The 20,316-nt window shown below is 39.1% G+C and overlaps 1 protein-coding gene and 1 long non-coding RNA gene across 3 annotated transcripts in view; one reads left to right on the top strand and one right to left on the bottom strand.

The window, feature by feature from the left end:
• The window catches only part of SLC10A7 (solute carrier family 10 member 7), a 272,783-nt gene that overhangs the window by 15,453 nt on the left and 237,014 nt on the right, over positions 1 to 20,316 (bottom strand). For both annotated transcript variants that reach the window (XM_017881490.1, XM_017881491.1), the window contains exon 10: positions 13,683 to 13,756. In XM_017881490.1, coding sequence (XP_017736979.1) covers positions 13,683 to 13,756 — 74 coding nt within the window. The remainder of the gene's footprint in view (positions 1 to 13,682; positions 13,757 to 20,316) is intronic.
• Positions 1 to 20,316, top strand: part of LOC108535479 (uncharacterized) — a 56,530-nt gene that overhangs the window by 27,965 nt on the left and 8,249 nt on the right. Inside the window, exon 4 of the long non-coding RNA XR_001887244.1 lies at positions 3,417 to 3,568. This is a non-coding gene — a long non-coding RNA (uncharacterized LOC108535479). The remainder of the gene's footprint in view (positions 1 to 3,416; positions 3,569 to 20,316) is intronic.

The following is a 20,316-nucleotide window of genomic DNA, read 5'->3' as shown; positions in this document are numbered from 1 at the left end:
GCAGGAAGTAGTGAGATTACTTTTTCCTTTTCTAGGCCGTGAATGAAGAGTTGTTTAGTCTTCTAAAGAGACAATCTGGCTAATGTTCATACTCACAGGATGTGAAAACATCAAAAATAGAATAAGAATTTCATTATGACAAAAATAATGCAAGGTCAAAAGAATATATTTAACATAGTCACCAACACAGAACTGGCCCCTTCTGACTGGCTCTGGAACTGTTGTCCAATTTTACAGAGTATTTTAGATGTATTTTTATATAAATGAAGAAAAACACTTGAACCTATTGGGTCTGATGCAAAGAGAAGCTGGATGGTGTGACATGAGCTTTCGTTGACTCTGCCACTGCCCACAACCTAGATGTAGTTTTACCTAAAAGGCTGCATTGATAATTTCATCTTTAGACACTGGAACTTTCAGAAGGCTTCCAAATATTAGTTAAAAAGTAAATGTGAGTAGGCTGTGACCCAAATGCACATTAACGATTTTTAATATACATTTTGTTTTGCTTTGTCAACATGACCTTTAATTACCTGCCAGCGGTAATCTTCCTTTTTATGGTACTGTGTTTATGTTGAACAAAAGCCTCAGAAGAGATTTCTTCTGACATAAAAGAACAAGGCAGTTTTGATTTGGGCATTAAAAACCAGACTTGTTTGTTCTTAGATCCGTGTCGCTTAAAAAGGTTGACTCAGGTTTCTGTGGTTTATCTAACCTAGATGATGTCCTGATAATCTACTCTTGGCTTTTATTTATTCTTAATAATTATAAACACTTGGCAGTTAGGACCTCATTTAGAAGACTTCTAGGCAGAAGAAATTTAAAAAACCCTGGAAGTCACTTCTGAAAATAATGATGTTTTTCTATTCTTCTCTGTTTTCTATTCTGAATATTTAACATATCTAATTATGGCACAACTAATTCTGGTGTTCAGAATTAGTACATGAATGGTCAGTTTGGTAACCAATGGGTAGGTATAACCCATCTCACATTCTTTTTGGAATCTAGGAGAGCATACATGCATACAGTGTAAACGAGTCTAAATGCAGTGGTTCTCAGCTTTCGCCACACATTACAATCACCTGGGTAGCTTCCAAAAACTATGCTGCCTGGGCCTATCCTGATAGATTGAGTTAACAGGTGTTGGGGAGGGTCCTGACATCACTAGTACTGCACAGCTCCCAGGTGATTCTAATGTTAGCCAGGTTAAAGAGCCAGGTCTGGTATTGTGGTGGAGTCAGAGGACTCTGGAGGTAGACAATTCAGCCACGGTGCGCTGGCTCTGCTATGTATGTGAACCGGGGTGAGTAATTTGACCTCTCTGAGGCTGGGTTTTCTAGTTTGGACAATCACAGCTATTGTGCAGGGCTACTGCAAAGATTACATGCATTAATAAGGCAAATTAAGTGCCTAATGCAGTGCCCAGCACATAGGAGGTACCAAATGACTGTCATACTCTTCTTCTAATACTTCCAAGTGTCTTCACATCTACTTTCTGATTTAATGTTCACTTCAACCTTGTGGGATAGGAGAAGAATACAGACTTGCAAGTTTGGGTGTCTACAGGTCTGGCTAATTTAGACTTTCATATCATTTCATTATTACAATAATTTCATATCCTCTCTGTCCTCTGGAGAATCTCAGGTCCTCAGTCCGTGGAGCTGTTTTCTCTATCTACACACTCCCTTAGTGATCTCATCCAATCTGATAGCCTAAAATAACATTCATAGGCTGCAAACTTCAGCCTGGATCAGGATTCCAGACTCCACTGGATGTCAAAAAGACATAGCAAACTTCACATGTGCAAAATCCAAACTCTTGATCTGTTCCCACATGACTTTCAACCGCTAACATCTGCTCCTCTGCAGTCTTCCCTAAGCCAGTAAGTGGATCCTTACACCCCTCAGGCCAAACATCTTGAATTTCTTTCTTTTACCTATATATCCAATCCACCAGCAATTCCTATTAGTTCTGTGTTCAAAATATAGCTCAAATCCAAAGCTTCTCAACTCTTCCACCCCTATTACCTTTGACCAAACCGCCCTAAACTCTTGTCTGGATAAAAGCCTCTTTCTTGAGTCTTCCTTTCTCACTGCTACACCCTCCCACCAAACCCCAGTCTACTTTTAACACAGCAACCGTAGGGATCCTTTCAAAGTAGAAGTGAGATATTGTCCCTCATCAATTCAAAACCCTTAATGGCTTCCCCTCTCATTCTAAGAGGCAAGTCCCTACAACGGCCAATAAGGCCTAACACAACATTACTTGCCCCTCTACCATTACCATTCCCTGGTCTCCTGTCTCTCTCACTCATTCTGCTCCCAAGGTGAGCTTCTTCCTCCTTCTTCCAACATGCCAAATGCACTGTTGCCTCCGGTCTTTGCCTTCACTGTTCCTTCTCATTGGAATCTCCTTCCCCAAAATATCCACAGGCTTGCTCCCTATTTCCCTCAGGTGTTTTGACCCCATGCGCCCTTTACAGCTGAAACCTTCTCATCTCCACCCTGGCACTCCTTATTCTCCTTTTTGGTTTTCTTTTTCTCCATTGCTTACCACCATCCGATGTGCTGTATATTCAAGTGTCTGCTTATTCCCATTAGAAATTTTGGAAGCTAGATGAGGGCAAGAACTTTTTTGGTGTTTTGTTCACTGCGGTCCCCCTACAGCCTAGAGCAGGGCACATAGTAGGTACCAAATAAATATTTGCTGAATGAATGAATGAATGGATGGATGAATAGATTATGTTTTAAAAGCATCTTTTCATTGGCACTGTATAGAGCAAACTTGTAGCAAAGGCAGACTGGGAAGTGTCACAGCTACAATTTCGTTAACATGCTCAGCTTCAGTACAGATGACATTCCAAATCAGCTGGCTTCCTGGGGCCCAGGAATCTTTTGAGTTGCGTCCAATTTTGTATCTCCTCCTGCCCCCAGGGTAACTTGTCAAAAACCTACTGGGTACCCCATAGCTTGAAAAAGTGGGTAGCTAACTTTAATTTCTGGCTGGAGTTGTTTGGATGGGGCTGTAAATGGGGACACAAGGGGAAACTGTTACCCTTGCTTTGCAGCTGTAGGCTCATGTATTCTTTACTATAAAGAAGCATGGAGCGGGCTGTCATTAAAGACACTCAACCTGGTTTATAGTGTCTGGTTCAATTAAGAGAACTTCTGGGAAGAGACATGACCAAATAAATAACTGGAGAGATGCAACTCTGAAAGGACAATTGTTTTTTATCGATCTCTGTTTGCAAGTTGAAATTGAGAGATATAAACTTCAAGTGGATGGGCTCTCCTGGGTGAGAGTCTTCACTTCAAACGCAGTAAATGAGTGTTGTTTTGTGATGCACATTTTAGTACTGCTAGAGACAAACTTTCTAAATATTAATAATAATAAACAAATTCCTCTGCAACTGACAGAGAGTGCACAGATGAAGAGGGATTTCCAGGAAACGGGGCGTTCTGGTCTTCTGGATGTGGCAAAGTCTTCATCAGAAGGGACAAGCTCCAGAACAACAGCAAGTGTGCCCCTCATTTCTTTGGAATTCCCCTTTCAGGAGCACTGAGGGCATGTGAGTTGATTTTTAATGTGTAAAATCAATCTCTTTAGAGCTACTTCTATTATAAGGTAATTTTTAGTTTGAAATTAATATGAAACTATGGAATTAAAAGCTTCTAACACTAAGAGCTGTCATCAGGAAACACAGTGACAAGGATTCAATATACTGTGAGGTGCCACTGTACAATATGTGGGATTTTTCATGTCTCCTTGCCATTGAGCTGTAGGTGACAACTGCAGGTAGAGCTTAGCTACAATGAAGCTGACACATGCAAGCACTCGGCCCCTTTTGTTCCTGCTGCATCACTTAGGTTGAGCGAGCAGCAGACAGCTAACACGCCACTCATAAGTACTTCTAGAGGGCTGGGTGGTGTGATGGAAAGGACGTGGGCTTTGAAATTAGAGACCTGAGTTTAAATCCTGACTGCGCCACCCACCAGCTATGTAAGCAGATGATCTTACCCTAATCCCCCTCAGTTTCCAAATCTGACTCAAATGAAGTTAAAATAACTATCTTGAAGAGTAGTTAGAGGTTTCAAGTGAGACAGGGTATGGGCAGTACCTAGCATAGAGCCTGGCATAGAGTGAACATCCCCAAAATGATAGCCATTAGGATTATTGTTGTTGTTGTTGTTATTATTATTATAAGAAGTAGCATTATGAAATAGTATTGTGTGGCTCAAATTCAGCAGTCTACCAGGACTGGCCAGGGAGGGGCTTGTCACTGAGATCATTCAGGATGAGGTGTGCAGCACTTCTAAAACACTGTAGATGGTGACGCTGTGGACTGCCCCAGGAACTGAAACTCCCTCCCGCTGATGATGCTGCCCAAGCTCCCACAGGCCTCATCTGTTTACAAGCCCTGTATTCTTAATAAGTGCTCATGATCATATTTGGTCTACTGCCCCCTCAGAGCACTGACTTCTGGGAAGCAGTGATTCCCATCTTCTGTTCTTTCTTAAAAAAAAAAATCTTTCTACAGTAATTGTGTTGTGAGAGTTTTAAAAAAATCACATAGGTCCCCTTTCATAAAGGGATTTATATAAGGATAACTTTCAAATGGCATTCTGAATTTATTTTAAATATGCTTCAGTTTTGCCCTCAGCTTGCCAGGAAGACAAGATCTTAAAGAAAGCAAGCCCCCGCTGTAGTGAGTGCTAGGTATTTTGGGCACTAAACGGGTGGTTCTCTTTTGCTCAGCTTATACTTTTTTTTTTTTTTTTTGAGACAGAGTCTCACTCTGTCACCCAGGCTGGAGTGCAGTGGCATGATCTTGGCTCACTGCAACCTCCGCCTCTCGGGTTCAAGCGATTCTCTTGCCTCAGCCTCCCAAGTAGCTGGGATTACTGGTGCCTACCACCATGCCTGGATAATTTTTGTATTTTTAGTAGAGACGGGGTTTCACCATGTTGGTCAGGATGGTCTCGATCTCTTAACCTCACGTGATCTGCCCCCCTCGGCCTCCCAAAGTTCTGGGATTACAGGCATGAGCCACCATGCCTGGCCTAGATTATACCTTATATTAATAAAATACTGGCATACTTTTACATCCAAATACTGTCGTTTAACCAGATTAATACAAATGAAACTCAACAGGACATTTGAAGTTGGGCAAAATATGGTAACCCCAGCTACAGATTGGAAAAACTGGAGCCAGGTTTTTATCCTTCCTGGACAGGACCACAATACCATATATTGAAACCATGGAATGAGGAAGAGGGTGATTGCTAGAAATTAGGGTCCAGGGCCTACTGCATTTTTAAAAAATCATTGCTTATTATTATAGAATACTTAGTAGTATATCATAAGCAGTTATGTCATAAGGATATTCTTTTGGCTGATGATGGAATATAAAGTATTTAAAAGTGGGATATACTGTGGCCAAGCTAAAGTAAGGAAAACAATAACCAACCACCCAGAGTTGACTGAAACTGGTTCCCACCATCATCAAAATGTACCTACACAAAACCTGACTGAATATTCTGCTAGATCAAAGCTTCCCTAAGAATCTAGGTGCCTGAGCTAGCACATCTGAAACCTGAGAGGTGACTCTAGATGTCAATAACGAGTGGCTCTCAAACTTTAATGTGCATGATACCCTCTTTTGAAACGTGTTACATGTGTCGGACATCAGGGTTTTATCCTTAAAATTCAGAATCAGTAGGCTTCAGCAAATCTGTTTTTTTTAAAATTTTTATTGATTTTAAGAAACAATGTGCTATAATTTTAAGGATCACCCTTTGAGAAATGCTGGTCTATGGTGTCCATCCCAAGGGCTCAAGATTATAAAGCTACATACTTAAGCCCTTCAAAATCAGAATTATTGAATAGTAGAGCTAGAAGAGCCCCAAAGATCATCTAGTCTGAACTTTTCACAGCCAGTGGACCATAGGGTTGAGACGTTTCACAGCACAGGGCTCTTTCTGCAGAACTCTCACTACAGCTTAGCATGGTGGCTAATCGCTAGGCCTGGGCTTGATTTCTGGCTCTGCCACTTGGGATCATGTGACTTGGGCAAGTTATGGATCACTTGGGAACTTCCCTTATCTAGTGTGATTGTGGAAGTCATGTGAGCTGGTGCCCACAAAGTACTTATGGGAAGTGACCTACAGCAAGCTGGTCATATGTAAGTTCTGGATTCTTTCCAGCAGATAAGGTATAAGCAGGAGATAAGGTATTCCAGCAGATAAGGCCAAAGGAAGTTTAAGGTAGGTGAAGCTTCGCTGTACTACTATAATTTTGCCAGCAGGTTTTAATGAAAGTAGTCGTTGCCCTCATAGAAGTTTTTCTTCTTCTTTTTTTAAAACTCCACATGTACTAGTAGTTGAACACAAAAATATTTTATGCAACCTACCCTATAAAATGGCAGTCTCAGCTTGGACTTTTTAGGTGCTCTCAGAGCACCTTGCATGAGAGGGTCCCTCAAAGCTACATAATGTCATTCCAGAGCAGAATTTGGTGATCTTCCAGGCAGGTTCAGGAAACCACAGATCCTCCCAACAGTAGCTGGACACAAAATGAGGTAGGGATCACTCTAGCACATCCCTGCTGGTTTAATATGCAGACTATGGGATTTGCCAGATTCTTACAGCAAGTGGGAAGTCTCTCTCAAACTTTTAGACAGTCCACATATCAATGAGAACCCATTTATTACGTTGATCATGCAAAGTAAAAAGTCAGTAATTTCACCAATCAAAACCTGTTTCTGAATTCATTATGCTAATTAGTAATGTCTCCGGTTGACAGAAAGATAATAAAAGTATTTGTTGTAGCTGCCTCTGGAGTGAGTATTTCCTTTTTGATAAAGTTGTGGCTGAACACTACAGTGAGAATTTTCTATGACAGCAATTGGCTGTTCCTGGCATTGAAGTCTAAACTAACAAGTACATACATAATTACCACACTGACCACAGAGAAGTATTTTAAAGTAAACTACTTTATGTAACTAGCACTTAGCACAATGTTTACCTATTAAGTACCCAATTAATGTTTGCTGCTATTATTACTATTGAAAACGTGTTGAATAAATCAAAAACGGTATACAAACTCTGTTATATAAACTGAATAAAATAATAATCTAAATAAAAGTAATCTTACATTATGCAAATCCAGAATCACTTTAAGTCTTAATTTAGCTCTGCTTCCTACATGGTATCAGAAATTTGGGTTAAAGTTCAGTGAAGGCCTGGTACAGTGGCTCATACCTGTAATCCCAGTGCTTTGAGAGGTTGAGGTGGGAGGATCGCTTGAAGCCAGGAGTTTAAGACCAGCCTGGGCAACATAACAAGGCCCCAGTCTCTACAAAAAAATTTAAAAAGATCAGCCAGGCATGGTGGCTCAGGCCTGTAGTCCCAGCTACTCAGGGGACTGAGGTAGGAGGATGGCCGGAGTCCAGGAGTTGGAGGCTGCAGTGAGCTATGATCATGCCACTGCACTCCAGTCTGAGTGAGAGTGAGACCCCTATCTTAAAAAAAAAAATGTCCACTGAAAAAGGGACAGCAATAGCCAAAGCCTACATGGTGACTATTTGAGGAAGAAGATAAAACCTTCTCCCTAAGCAAGCTATAATGCAATCTTTTTTAGACCTTAGATTACAACCCATTAGTGAGCTGCAAAATCAATTCTGGATCACATTGTAAAATATATTTCTAAATGCAGATTGTGGTTAAAAACATTTGACGTGGAGGAGGAAGAGAGCATGAGAGTATCAGGGCAAACATCTGGCATATCATTAAGATGAATGATACTTGAGGGTCAAGCTGGAGATCTTTCAGATAAGCTTTAATATCTTTAATTTCATACCTGCTGTCTAGAACCCTGGGGACTTTCTAAATTTTTATTACAAAGTCTAGATATGCTAGCAATGATTTTCAGACACCATATTCAGAATAAAAAATCCAAACAAAAAATAGTTCAAAAATCTCTAAAGAATATTATTGTATTACTTTGTTTGAGAACTCCCATTTCTCTCTTTATGTGGATCAGAAAATAATAGCACAAAATGACAGACACTCCCTCAGTTTGCTTTAGCCTGGTGGTAAAAAATCTACTAGGTCCATAATTTTAGCAGCATCTTTAAGAATCTGTCAAATGGCAAAGACTCCCAAACTGCCTTTCCGCACAGAACTGTAACTCTGAAGGAAATTGCATGACAGAAATATATTTATGGCTACACTCCAAAGATTGTCTTCTATTTTCTGTCGTTCCTCTGGATTTCTATTTCAACTTTAATGGGTTATTGTGAAATAGTAATGTGGCTCTTAGTTTGCAAGAATGGAGTGCAGACAGTGTTGCCTCATGAAAGGTAAGGCTGGCTCACTAGATCTACTTTAAATAGAATATAACTTTTTATTAATAATAAAGAAAATGTAAGAAATGAGTATCAGTTTATGACTGGGCCACATGGAGATATATGTTTATGGGAGCAATTACAGATGTTAAGTATTTTAGAACTGTCTTATAACCAGCAGTGTAATCAGAAATAATTTTCTTTTTAAACAATTAATACAACAATTCAAACCCATGCCAAGATTGAACATTTATAATACTTGGATCCAGTAGAGCAATTTTTGGTCTTCAAAGTGTTTCCATATCCTATAATCCAATGCAGTTCTGGAAGTTAGGAGGCCTGGAATACAGTTTCGGGGATATTATCTGGGAGAAGTTTAAAGATTTTTTTTCTATACTTTCATTTATTGGTATGTACAATAAGGCAACAACTACCGACTTGCTAATATTCAAGATTGTTTAGGTAACATTATCTACAGGGTTAAGAGCTTTAACCTTTTAGCCCAAATGTAGAGTAGTTTTATTAAGATAAGATTTTTTATGTACTAAGTAGAATAGGCTTTGTGTGAAAATAATACTAGAAATGCAAACTTTTGTATTTCAAATCAATTTCCTCTTGACAAAATGACTCAAATGTTACTAAATGAGATTTTTAGCCCAAGTTGTAGGTAATTCTTTAACATTCCTAAAGAACTTCCAATCAAATGGAAAACAAGATCCTTTTAAGATTGTGTTTCTCCTAAGACAGTCTGGAGGGTCTGAAGGTATTTTTTAATCTCTTTAGGAAGAAGCTATAGACATATTTCCTTTCCTGTAATACGTTAACATTATTTATATAAGTATTCCTTTCAAGAACTTATTGCTTTTGCACACATAATAGGGAAACTTGTTATTCTATAGAGCAGAAATATCAGTCACAGACTCACAGAAACTTAATACTGGAAGGAATCTCAAGTATCATTTTGTCCATCTTCTCATTGTATGAATGAGGAAATGAGGCCTATGGCAATTAAGTGATTTGTACCAGCTTTTGGTGAAAGAACTAGAACAGGAATCCAGACTAGAATCAGGGATGTGCTCTTTATCCTATGTCTACCAGAAAGCTATATTCTTTTAGCCTAATGCATAGTTTCTTGTCATAGTTCAGCTGTGTAACTGAAATTAGACCCATAATTAAGTACATATAAACAATGTAAGAAATAGTTGCCTTGATTTGCCTTTGTACATAAATGTCTGCAAATGGCAAGACATACAGTGGACTTTTAATAAGCATTGATGATGATATTCTATTTAATATTTAATTAGCATTCATTCAGTTTGGAAGTACTTTTGGAAATAAGAAATTTGGAGTCTTGCCATTGACTGCCAGTAGTCAGCTGACATACTCTGAAGTTATGTACTTTCAGTTTGTTATTTAAAAACATTAAAAACTAACATAAACATGTTTAACTTAAGGACCTCAAATGTCCTGAAACATTTGCTTGCTAAATGTAGTGAGAAAGTTTTCTGCATATATTGGAACTCTAAAAAAGCAAAGTGATTTGAATACTCAAGAGAAAAAGATAAATAAGATGAAAGTAAAATGCCAATTTCACAGGATATCTTGGATCTAATTTCTTTCTTGATGAGATCTATTGACTGTGCACTGAGCCATTATTAACTAGGATACAAGCTGTTCTTCAATCTCTGCTATGTAAAATATCTTTTAATTATTACATAAAAATTGTCATCAAACTAAAGAATAATTTGGGAGAGTTCATGGCTTTTATGGCAACCCACAGCAAGTGATGCTGTCTTGACAAAATATAAAATTACCTCCAACCCTGAGCTGAAACTATAGGAGAGCAGCAAACAAGCCCTGTAGTATTGTTTTAGATGAAGCACAGTGATAGCTCTGCACTTCCTTCAGGCCTCCTCTTTCTTCCTGAACGAACTCCAGGGAATGGCATCATGTCAGGCTTTTCCAGATGGATTATGTGAAGCCATAGCTCAATGTCATTTTCAATAGGAAGCCTCATAATTAAAGGTCAAATAGTCACTTCATCTGCAATCAATCAATAGAAAAAGTACTAATACGAAGAACTAATCAATCAATGGCAAATGCACTAATAAAAGCAATGAATCAAATTCAGCATGTGTGTAGATGCAAGTACAAGGAAGAGATCGAGATAGGGCAAAAGCAAGAACAATAAAATAAATCGAAGGTGTATATAAGAGAATACTCAGAAAGCTTCTCAAGCAAGAGTTTTCATCTTTGGTTTATTAGTTACATGGTTGCCTTTTGGCCTGCAATGATTTATTCTTAAATACAAATACTAGATATAATAATGAATGGTATTTTATATTTCACTTAATGTATTCTATGTGAGATGTTAAAGATGTATATACACATATATACACATATATATATAAAATCAGAAGAAATACTATGATAGTGACTGCAAAGGGAAAGATGCATTTTTAAAGTGCTAAATAGGTATATTATAATCTGTTACATTTCATCTTTGGTCAGCAGTGAGAGAAAATATAACTCTAAGTGATATTACCTAAAATTTTCCCTTGCTTTCTGGACTATGAAGTCCTCATACTCCTTGTGATGTTCTTGCACTTCCATGCAGGGATGTTGATATTGTGGAGGCTGTGCATGTATGGGATCAAGTGGTATGTGGGAAATCTCTATACCTTCCACTCAATCTTGCTGTGAACCTTAAACTGCTTTTCAGAAAATAAAGTTTATTAAAAATAAAAATAAACAAAAAATAATTTCTATTAGGACTATTATCAGCCTATATCTCAGGTCACTGTCATGGCCTATCCTCTGTACCAGAGATGTCAGGTCACCAGTAGAGGGTCACATGCATTGGATGTTGTGAAAATGGATACAGTACATTTATAGTGCTTACCAAGAACATTCTAACATTAGCATCTAAACATCCCTTGCTGTATGGGGAAATAGGGGTGATCTGTCTGAGATCTGAAGCAGCAAAGAGGGCATTTTCACAAATACTATGTAAGAGACTGCAAGACAGAAGCCAAATATTATCAAGTGATGACAAAATATTGGAGTTGGAAGTAAAATTACCTAATTTTAGAACCAAGGAAACTGAGGCCCAGGAAAGTATCAGTGGAAGAGCCAGGATGAGTATTTATGTCTTATAATTCCAAGACAGCCTATGTCTATCATGTTATGAAAGTAGCTAAGGATTACATAGATACTACACTAGTACAGCATCTTATTGGAGGATCTATTTCATGGTAGAACACTACAAAAGCAAACAGAAATCCAATTTAACCCAAGCCTTTTTAGCAAAACAACTACTTCATAGCACCTATCTGTTTGCTTGAAAATTAGCTTTTGGAGAGTATAAAGGACAGAAAAATATGACTTTAGAATTAAGAAAATAAAAGACAAAAAACCCTTATAGAAAAGCACACTGATCACACCGCTGTATGCTTCTTGGGTATGCGTTTTGCTCTTTGTTCAGCACAACCAGCTCTAGCACAGAACAGAGAAACAGAGAAAACCCTTTTTGGTTTTCCTGACAAAAACAAGTCCTTAAAAGTATCCAGAACTTAAAGTGAAAAAACAAAACAACAACAACAAAAAACAAACAAACAAAAAAAAAAACCCAGTGGGTCAGGTTTGCAAGCCCATTGCAGAAATGTGGGAATGGTTTCAGCCTATGCTTTAAGGATACAGGCTCATTCGATCCCTGCACTCTGTATATCTGAGGAGTCTGGCAGCACCTGCATCTGGACACACTAACTTTATAAAAGTCCCTCAGGTTTTAGAAGACCTGAGACAACAGATAGTACCTAACAATAACACACATGGGAAAGAAGTGTAAGATGATTTCTTTGAAGTCAACAACTAAAACACACTTGTTTCACGAAAATCTACAAGACAGGGGTCAGGAGACTAGAACCTTGGGAGTGGTAATGTAGTTGTAACTAACATAGTTATTAATAATCAATAAGAATAGCTACACCTTATAGAGTACTCACCAAGTGCCAGGCAGCACAGCAAGCTATTAGATGGGCTCTCTCGTGTAGCCCACAGCAATCTATTTACAGTATGATTATTGCACACATCTTGTCATTTATTGACTACCTGTTATCTACCAAGTGCTGTGCCAGGTACTTAGCAAATTTAAACCTGAATCTTTACAACAGCCTTACAAAATGAATGTTATTCTGCCCCTTCTACAGATGAAAAGGCTAAGCTTCAGGGAAGTTAACTGCTTTGTCCAGGGACACAAAATTAGGATTGGAATACAGCTTTTAAGACTGTTTCAACTTCAATCTAATGATGATTATAGCTACACAAATACAAAAATACATATATAATTTATTCAAATAAGCTGAAGCTCTCAATAACAACTGCTCCTAAAGGTTTGTCCAATTTCGAAATCATTTTCCAAGCTTGGTAAGACTGACAGCAGACTATCAGACAAATATGTTTGGGATTAATAAAAAAATTATGAAATGTCTTCATTTTCTAGTTCACAGACTGAATTTCCTTAACATAAGTAGACTAAGAACAACGTAATGATTATTCATTCTCTTAAGTGACTCGTGCCAAAATGTAGAGAAATCTGTAATATGAGTTTTTGCCATAACATGCCCACCACCCCAAGGAGTTTGTGACTGATGTATATTTCAATAAAGCTTCTGATTACTTAATGACTTTTAATGACTAAAAACATAGATTCCAGATGTCTAACAGGTTATTGGGATAATGCCACTAATTGGATAAAGCTAAGCAGAAAATAGCACTTTTCTTCTTAATCCATTTTTGTCCATTAAATAAATACTTATTTCACTTTTAGTGCTAATCTGATTGAGTTAATGATAACTATATTGTTTCTTTACAGAAATAACATTCAGAAATGAGCATCACACTAATGTCAATATCAAATTAGAGTAATAACATTATTCCCACCTTGCTCTGAGCTGCTGGAAAATAAGTTAATCTTTTCTGGGGACAATTCTAGGGCCTGCCAAAGCAAAGTTTTGCCAATTCCCTATTTAGAAGTAGTTTCCACAGCATCTCCACCCTTGCTCTAATGTTAACATTCTACATTGATAATCTTTTATGAGAATTGAAAACATGATTATAAATTAAGCTAAGTTTTACAGTATTAATTTTTGCCCACAGAGATTTGTTCAAATAACAGAATTTCAAATCTATGACCCACCCTCACTTTGCTACTGTTCCTTATCTAACAGTGTGGACAATATCCCATTCCGTTTAATTTGAAGAGTTCTTTGAATTTCAAAATCATAAGATGTAACTATATGAGGGTAATATATGGTTTTTAACTCTGTGAATCACTTACCCAATGTGAGGGATTTGTGTGTAGAACAGAAAATGATAGCCACTGTGTCTGCTGGTGTGAAACCCGAATTATTCCTAGGGGCAAAAAAAGATTTTGACAAATACTTTTATAAAAAGCCAATTTAACACATCTAAAATCAAATGTAGTACCTACCTTTATGTTAACATCCCTTTGATCAATCCTGGTGACAGTGGTAATTCTGCACCCCAGTGTACAGAAGTGTCTGAATTTCTTTTTAGAGAACCACTTCTGAGTAATTTATCCATGAAAAGGAGAACAGTTGTAAAAATGTGTGGTGGAGGTCGCCTAAGATCACATATGTAATCAGCCCCTGGAGCAGGACTGATTTTAAAAATAATGCAACAAGGAACTCTAAGTTTCTAGGTTACTACTTGATGTTTACCCAGTGGCTTGAAAGGATTAATGTATCTCTAAAAATGCTTCTTTCAAGGAGCAACACATCCTTTTGGCAGCAAACACACACTTAAGAAATACATGGTATGAACAAACATTTAACGTCATATATTTTAGTAAACACAAATTATCATTTTTTGAGCAGTATCATGTATCAGGTACTTCTCTAATGTCTTTACATGTAAAAGCAACAACCCCAAAAGGCAAGTGATACAATGTTCCTATTTACAGATGAGAAAACTGAGGCACACAGAAGTGTATAACATACTCAGGGCCCATGGTAGTAAGTGACACAGCTAGGATTCAAACAGAGTCCAGTTCCTAGGCGTGTTCTTAATTACTATATTCTACTATTGTTATATACTATGTTAAACATTTAAAAAAACCTCACTGAGTCAAAACTAATTAAACGTTGTGGGGAGTGAGTCCTGGGAATTGGATGTCATAATCAGATTTCCTGTTTTAGATAATAAGGGTTTAGAAAGCCAAAAAAGTTAAAAATGTCATTGTTATGATTGTGCCCTTATGTTTTAGAAACTATTCTTTGCTGTGGAGTCAGGATATCAGGATTTGACTATATAGAGTCTATTCATTCCCTGCTCTGAACTTTGACAGAAGAGTTAGCAAATGGAAAAATGCTCTAGAAACTGACTCCATGTATATAGTTGCAGATATAACAATGTACCTGATGTTTAAGGCTCCCTAATGAAAGAGACCCAATCATTTCCCTTAGTAATCTCATTCCATGGGAGAAAACTCTTCCCTAAATAGATCCCACATCCTGTTTTTCTTGTTGTATGTTCACAGGAGGAGAGAAGAGTTCCACGCCCCTCCTCCCCCCACCCCCGTGCTTCCTCATCCCCTGTGCCTGTGTCTAGAGAATATTTAAAATGGCCTTTGGTCTCTCTTCTGAAAAGGCATGCATGTTTCTGCTTCCTAACCAGTCTTACTTCTAAGCTCTTTCTTGATAACTTTCAAAGTGAATTTTTGGTGTTTCACTTCAGTTGAGGATTCCCCATGGATGCATATCATATACTCTTACTGAGTATAATAACACTGGCTTATTGTTTCTACATTTTATTCTCATATTGATATTGTAATACCATTCTTGTTTTTTAAACATTGTACTACATGGCTTTCATATTTCTTCATCCCTTTATTCCTCACAGTAGGCCTAATGGGGAAGGAGTTCCACAAGGTTCCATAAATGCATGGGCTGAGAGATGAAAGCACGACAGATATATATGAGAAAGAGGAGAGGAGAGAGAAAAACAGAGTGCTTTGCGGCTGAAAGAGAAGGATCACCTCTAGCTTGGCAGGGAAAGTAGGAGATGATGATAGAGCACAAATAACCTTCTGGGAAAAAATAACAATTGAGTTGAGCCTTAAAGAATAGATTTAGACATGTGCAGATGTGTGTTTTAGATAGGGGACAGTGAGACTGCAGTACGGGAGTATGGGGGCAGTTGGCAAAGAACAGATTCTTCAGGCTGACTTGTGTGCAGCGACACTGGCTTATGATTAGGAGTATTGAGTTGATATGATGGGATAAGTCAAACTGCTGAAGGACTTGGGACAGTAGAATGACATGAGTAGATCAATTCTTAAGGAGCAGTGATCACACAGCATGGTATAAGAGTGAAGATGGTGAGGCTGGGCAGGAAGCAGAGAGCTCTAAGGGCCTAAAGAATCAGAGTGAGGACAGGAGATGGTGGAAAGAGACATGGAGACAGGATGAAAAGGATTTCTGTTAACTTCTGTGCAATAGTACCTCCCAACAGATCAAGAGTGCAGGCTTTTGGAGCAAACACGCTGGATTTTAATTCCAGGCCATCCTTTTGCTCATATGTAGAATGAGTACAAGACTCTTAGGATCAATTGTGGGGATAAATGCCAATGCTTGTTAAGAATGTGGCACAATGTATATGTCGAACACAAGCTAGGAGATATTGATATTATTGCTTTGAGAGAGAAGGAATAATCAAAGAGAAATTAGAAACTTTGAGCATATGGAACTGAGAGGAGCATTAAGGAAACAGAGAATTAAAAGAGGAGGCTCAGTCAGCTTTGGAAAGGAGGCCAAGGAGTTGATGCTGATGTATACTGGATTTGTAGTGGTGAGAAGGACTGAATTTGTATTGGTAAGAAGGACTGTGTTTGCAGTGGTGAGAAGGACTGAGTCTGGAGTGGTGAGAAGAACTGAGTCTGGAGTAGTGAGAAGGACTGTGTTTGGAGTGGTGAGAAGGACTGTGTTTGGAGTGGTGAGAAGAACTGTTTGGAGTGGTGAGAAGGACTGAGTCTGGAGTAGTGAGAAGGACTGTGTTTGGAGTGGTGAGAAGGACTGTGTTTGGATGGTGAGGACTGTGTTTGGACTGGTGAGAAGGACTGAGTTTGGAGTAGTGAGAAGGACTGAGTTTGGAGTGGTGAGAAGGAAGAGTTTGGAGCGGTGAGAAGGATGAGTTGGGAGTGGTGAAAAGGACTGTTTAGAGCGGTCAGAAGGACTGAATTTGGAGCAGTCAGAAGGACTGTGTGTGGAGTGGTGAGAAGGATTGTGTGTGGAGCAGTGAGAAGAACTGAGTCTGGAGCGGTGAGAAGGACTGAGTCTGAAACGGTGAGAAGGACTGTGTGTGGAGTGGCAAGAAGGACTGTGTGTGGAATGGCGAGAAGGACTGAGTCTGGAGTGGTGAGAAGGACTGAGTTTGGAGCGGTGAGAAGGATGAGTCTGGAGTGGTGAGAAGGATGAGTCTGGAGTGGTGAGAAGGACTGTATTTGGAGTGATGATAAGGACTCTGTTTGGAGGGGTGAGAAGGACTGTATTTGGAGCGGTGAGAAGGGCCGTGTTTGGAGCGGTGAGAAGGGCCGTGTTTGGAGCGGTGAGAAGGGCCGTGTTTGGAGCGGTGACAAGGGCCGAGTCTGGAGCGGTGACAAGGACCGAGTCTGGAGCGGTGACAAGGACCGAGTCTGGAGTGGTGAGAAGGACTGTGTTTGAAGTGGTGAGGACTGTGTTTTCAAGAAATTGGGCAAAGAGAAGAAAAGGGTCACAGAATATTTGACCATGACTATAAAGAGAGAATGAAGACCCAGCAGAGAGAAATACCTGATGAACACAGGTCCCCAAAGAGACCTGAGAAGCCAAGAATAAAGAGGTTATCTGGAGCAGGGCATTTCCTATCATATCTGAACTGGAAGCAAAAGTGAACAAGGGGAGTGAAAAATATGGAGATTTTTCAGGCAGAGAATGGGCAAACAGAGGCAAGTTATGTCAGAGATTTTACTTTCTTTGTAAAGTGTGAGCCAATTTTGAGTTAATTCCAAGGCCTGGGAATCAAAGACATTAGAAAAGTTTGAAATTGGCAGGTTGGAGAATATGAATTTCAGTCAATTAACAAGGGATAAAAAGACTTCCATGCAGGAGTGACTGCCCTCCGGTGATTGTAGAACATGTAATGTGATCAGCTGGCTTAGGTGGGGGATGTTGTCCAGAAACGTTTGTGGTGCTAGGAGCACTTCAAAAACTTTGTCTTTTGTGGCCCTTGTTTATATCAGCCATGGCTGCATCTGGGTTTATGCATTTAGTTTTCTTCCTAGAGTCTGGCAACACATTTTTCCTTTAGTAAACTTTGTTTGGCTTCATATCTTGTTCTTTTCAGGGTTATAGCACATTTCCAATATGTCATAGTCTCTCTGGTCAAGAAGGCTCTGAATTAATCTGGCCCTGGCCGCTGCTCATTAGAGCAGCATTCACAATGTGGCTAAAGAGGATATTTGCAAGACATGCTTACTTGTCCTCTGTTTCAGGTAAAGAGACTAAAGCTAGGGCCACACTGGGAGATTTCTGGCTCACTGCTCTCAGTAACACTGCTCTACAGTTTTATTGACAAAAAGTCCATCAGTGGGAAGGAAGATTAGAACCTTAAGGCACAAAAAGGGAACATTTAAGGTTAAAAACAATATTCCTCCTCAATAGGGTTGACTTGTACTCTAGCTATGTAGGACCGGAGTGCTGTACATTGGGGAACGCTGATAGAGCAGATGCTCACTTACCCCTCTGTTCAGTAGGGTGGTAAATTACCACAGCATAAGCATTATTGAGCACTTTTCTAAGCACGTTGCAGCCAGTATTACTTCCTTCTCAGAAAAGCCGTACAAATAGTGTTACTGCTCTGCTTTTTCCAAAAAGGGAACTGGAAACACAAGTAGGTTAAACAACTCCCCTAAAGTCACACAACTAGTAAGCTGGTTGCCCCAAATCTTGGTCATAAGTTTGCCTTTTGAGAAAGAAAATATTAAAATGAAAAACACTACAAAATGTAATGGGTGAGAGCAGCTATCTTGGTAAATAATCCACGCTTAGCCATACTGTCAAGGGGGAGACTTCATGGTACAAGGTCATGACAAGACCCAGAAAAATCAAGTGTCCTGTACATTATATTTGAGTAGTAATGACTAAAATTATTTTCACTGATTAACATCTCTATTGTGTCTGCTCACATTCTTGAAAGGAATCACATTACTATTTATTTTCTAACTCTACCTTATCTCTTTTTAATATTGATTTTCTTTTATCCTGTTTTAATGATTCTTTTGATCACTTTGCCTTCTCTTGAGATGTTTATTTCCTTTTCTTCCCAACTGGTCTTTTTATTCTCTCTTACAAAGCTTTCAATCAGTGTTTTCCACATAATGTTTATTTTGCCTTCCTTTGCAGTACCCACAAAGGAAAACATGTCAGGTTTTACTAGTAGAATCACAGAATGTGGAGCAGAAAAGGTCCTTTGAGATACTTCTGTCTAAGCCCACTATTTTCAGAGGAGGAAACTTCCATGTGAAGCCTCTCCTTTGTTAACCTCTGTACCTGTGTTTTGTCTCTGCTAGTTTTCAGAGAAGACCTCTTCTGTCATTAGTTCAGTGGCACTGAACAAGCTACCCAGGTGCCAAGGCTTAGTTGCCTCCTCTGAAATGGTAAGGAAACTTACCATTAATGATCGTCCCCACCTTCCTTCCCTGCTTCCCTTTCCCACTCTCCCATCCTGCTTCTCCCAGGGCTACGGTGAAAGGCAGATTGAGATATCTGACTGGAAATGTACTGATCAGAATTAAAACACATATACAAATATTTGTTTTCTTCCTTTTCCTTTCTTAACAGTTTTTTTTGCCACTCTAATGACAATAAAGGTTTCTGTTACTCTAGTTATCTAAAACTTTTTAACTTTTAATATATTTTAAAGAGCCCAATTACTGCTTTCCTTTTTCAGCTTTTCAATGTGTGGTTTTTTTTTTTTTTTTTAATTTGCAGTTCCCAAAGTTGCAGAATGGTAGTCCATTGATAGCAACTCATGGTTTGATGAGTCACCATTCCTACAAGTGGACAGAGAAAGTAAAAAATATGTATACAAAGCAGCAAAGCAATGCCCATCTCATTAAATATTATTATTATTATTATTATCGTATTATTTTGAGACGGAGTCTTGCCTGTCACCCAGGCTGGCAGTGCCAGTGCTACCAGCTCACGCAACCTCCGACTCCCGGTTCAAGTGATCCCTGACCTCAGCCGTCCAGAATACTGGACACAGGCGCCCGCCACCATGCCCGGCTAATTTTTGTTTTAGTAGAGATGGGATTTTGCCAAGTTGGCCTGGCTGGTTTTGAAATCCTGACCTCATGATCTGCCCACCTTGGCCTCCCAAAGTGCTGGGATTACAGGCATGAGCAACCACACCCGGCCAGATTTTTTTTAAAGTATAGAAATTCTTGGGCTGGGCGCGTGGCTCACGCCTCAAAAAACAAAACAAAACAAAACAAAACAAAACAAAACAAAACAAAACAAAAGTACAGAAATTCTCCAGGGAAGCCAGGAATTTGAGAACAGAGAATGAGGCTATGTGAGAAGTAATTTAGGCTTCAGACAAATTCGAAGTAAATCATTAGTAGATGATTATGGCAGGGGACAGGGTGGGAAGAGGGTGCAGAGAGGGAGAAATGATCAAGCTATATGCTGTCGTTCATCAAAGAATCTGCAGGTTTGACTGTAAGTCAAGGAAGTTAAAAACCTGACAGATGGCTAGTTGTGGTGAATCATGCCTATAGTCCCAGCACTTTGGGGAGGCCAAGGTGGGAGAATCACTTGAGGCCAGGAATTTAAGACCAGTCTGGGCAACATAGCAAGAGCGTGTCTCTACAAAAAATTACAAGTTACCCAGGCATGGTGGTGTTTACGTGT

This window comes from Rhinopithecus bieti, unplaced genomic scaffold (genome assembly GCF_001698545.2).
Source record: "Rhinopithecus bieti isolate Rb0 unplaced genomic scaffold, ASM169854v2 scaffold_12478, whole genome shotgun sequence".
NCBI lineage: Eukaryota > Metazoa > Chordata > Mammalia > Primates > Cercopithecidae > Rhinopithecus > Rhinopithecus bieti.
This window is presented reverse-complemented; position numbering and strand designations above follow the sequence as displayed.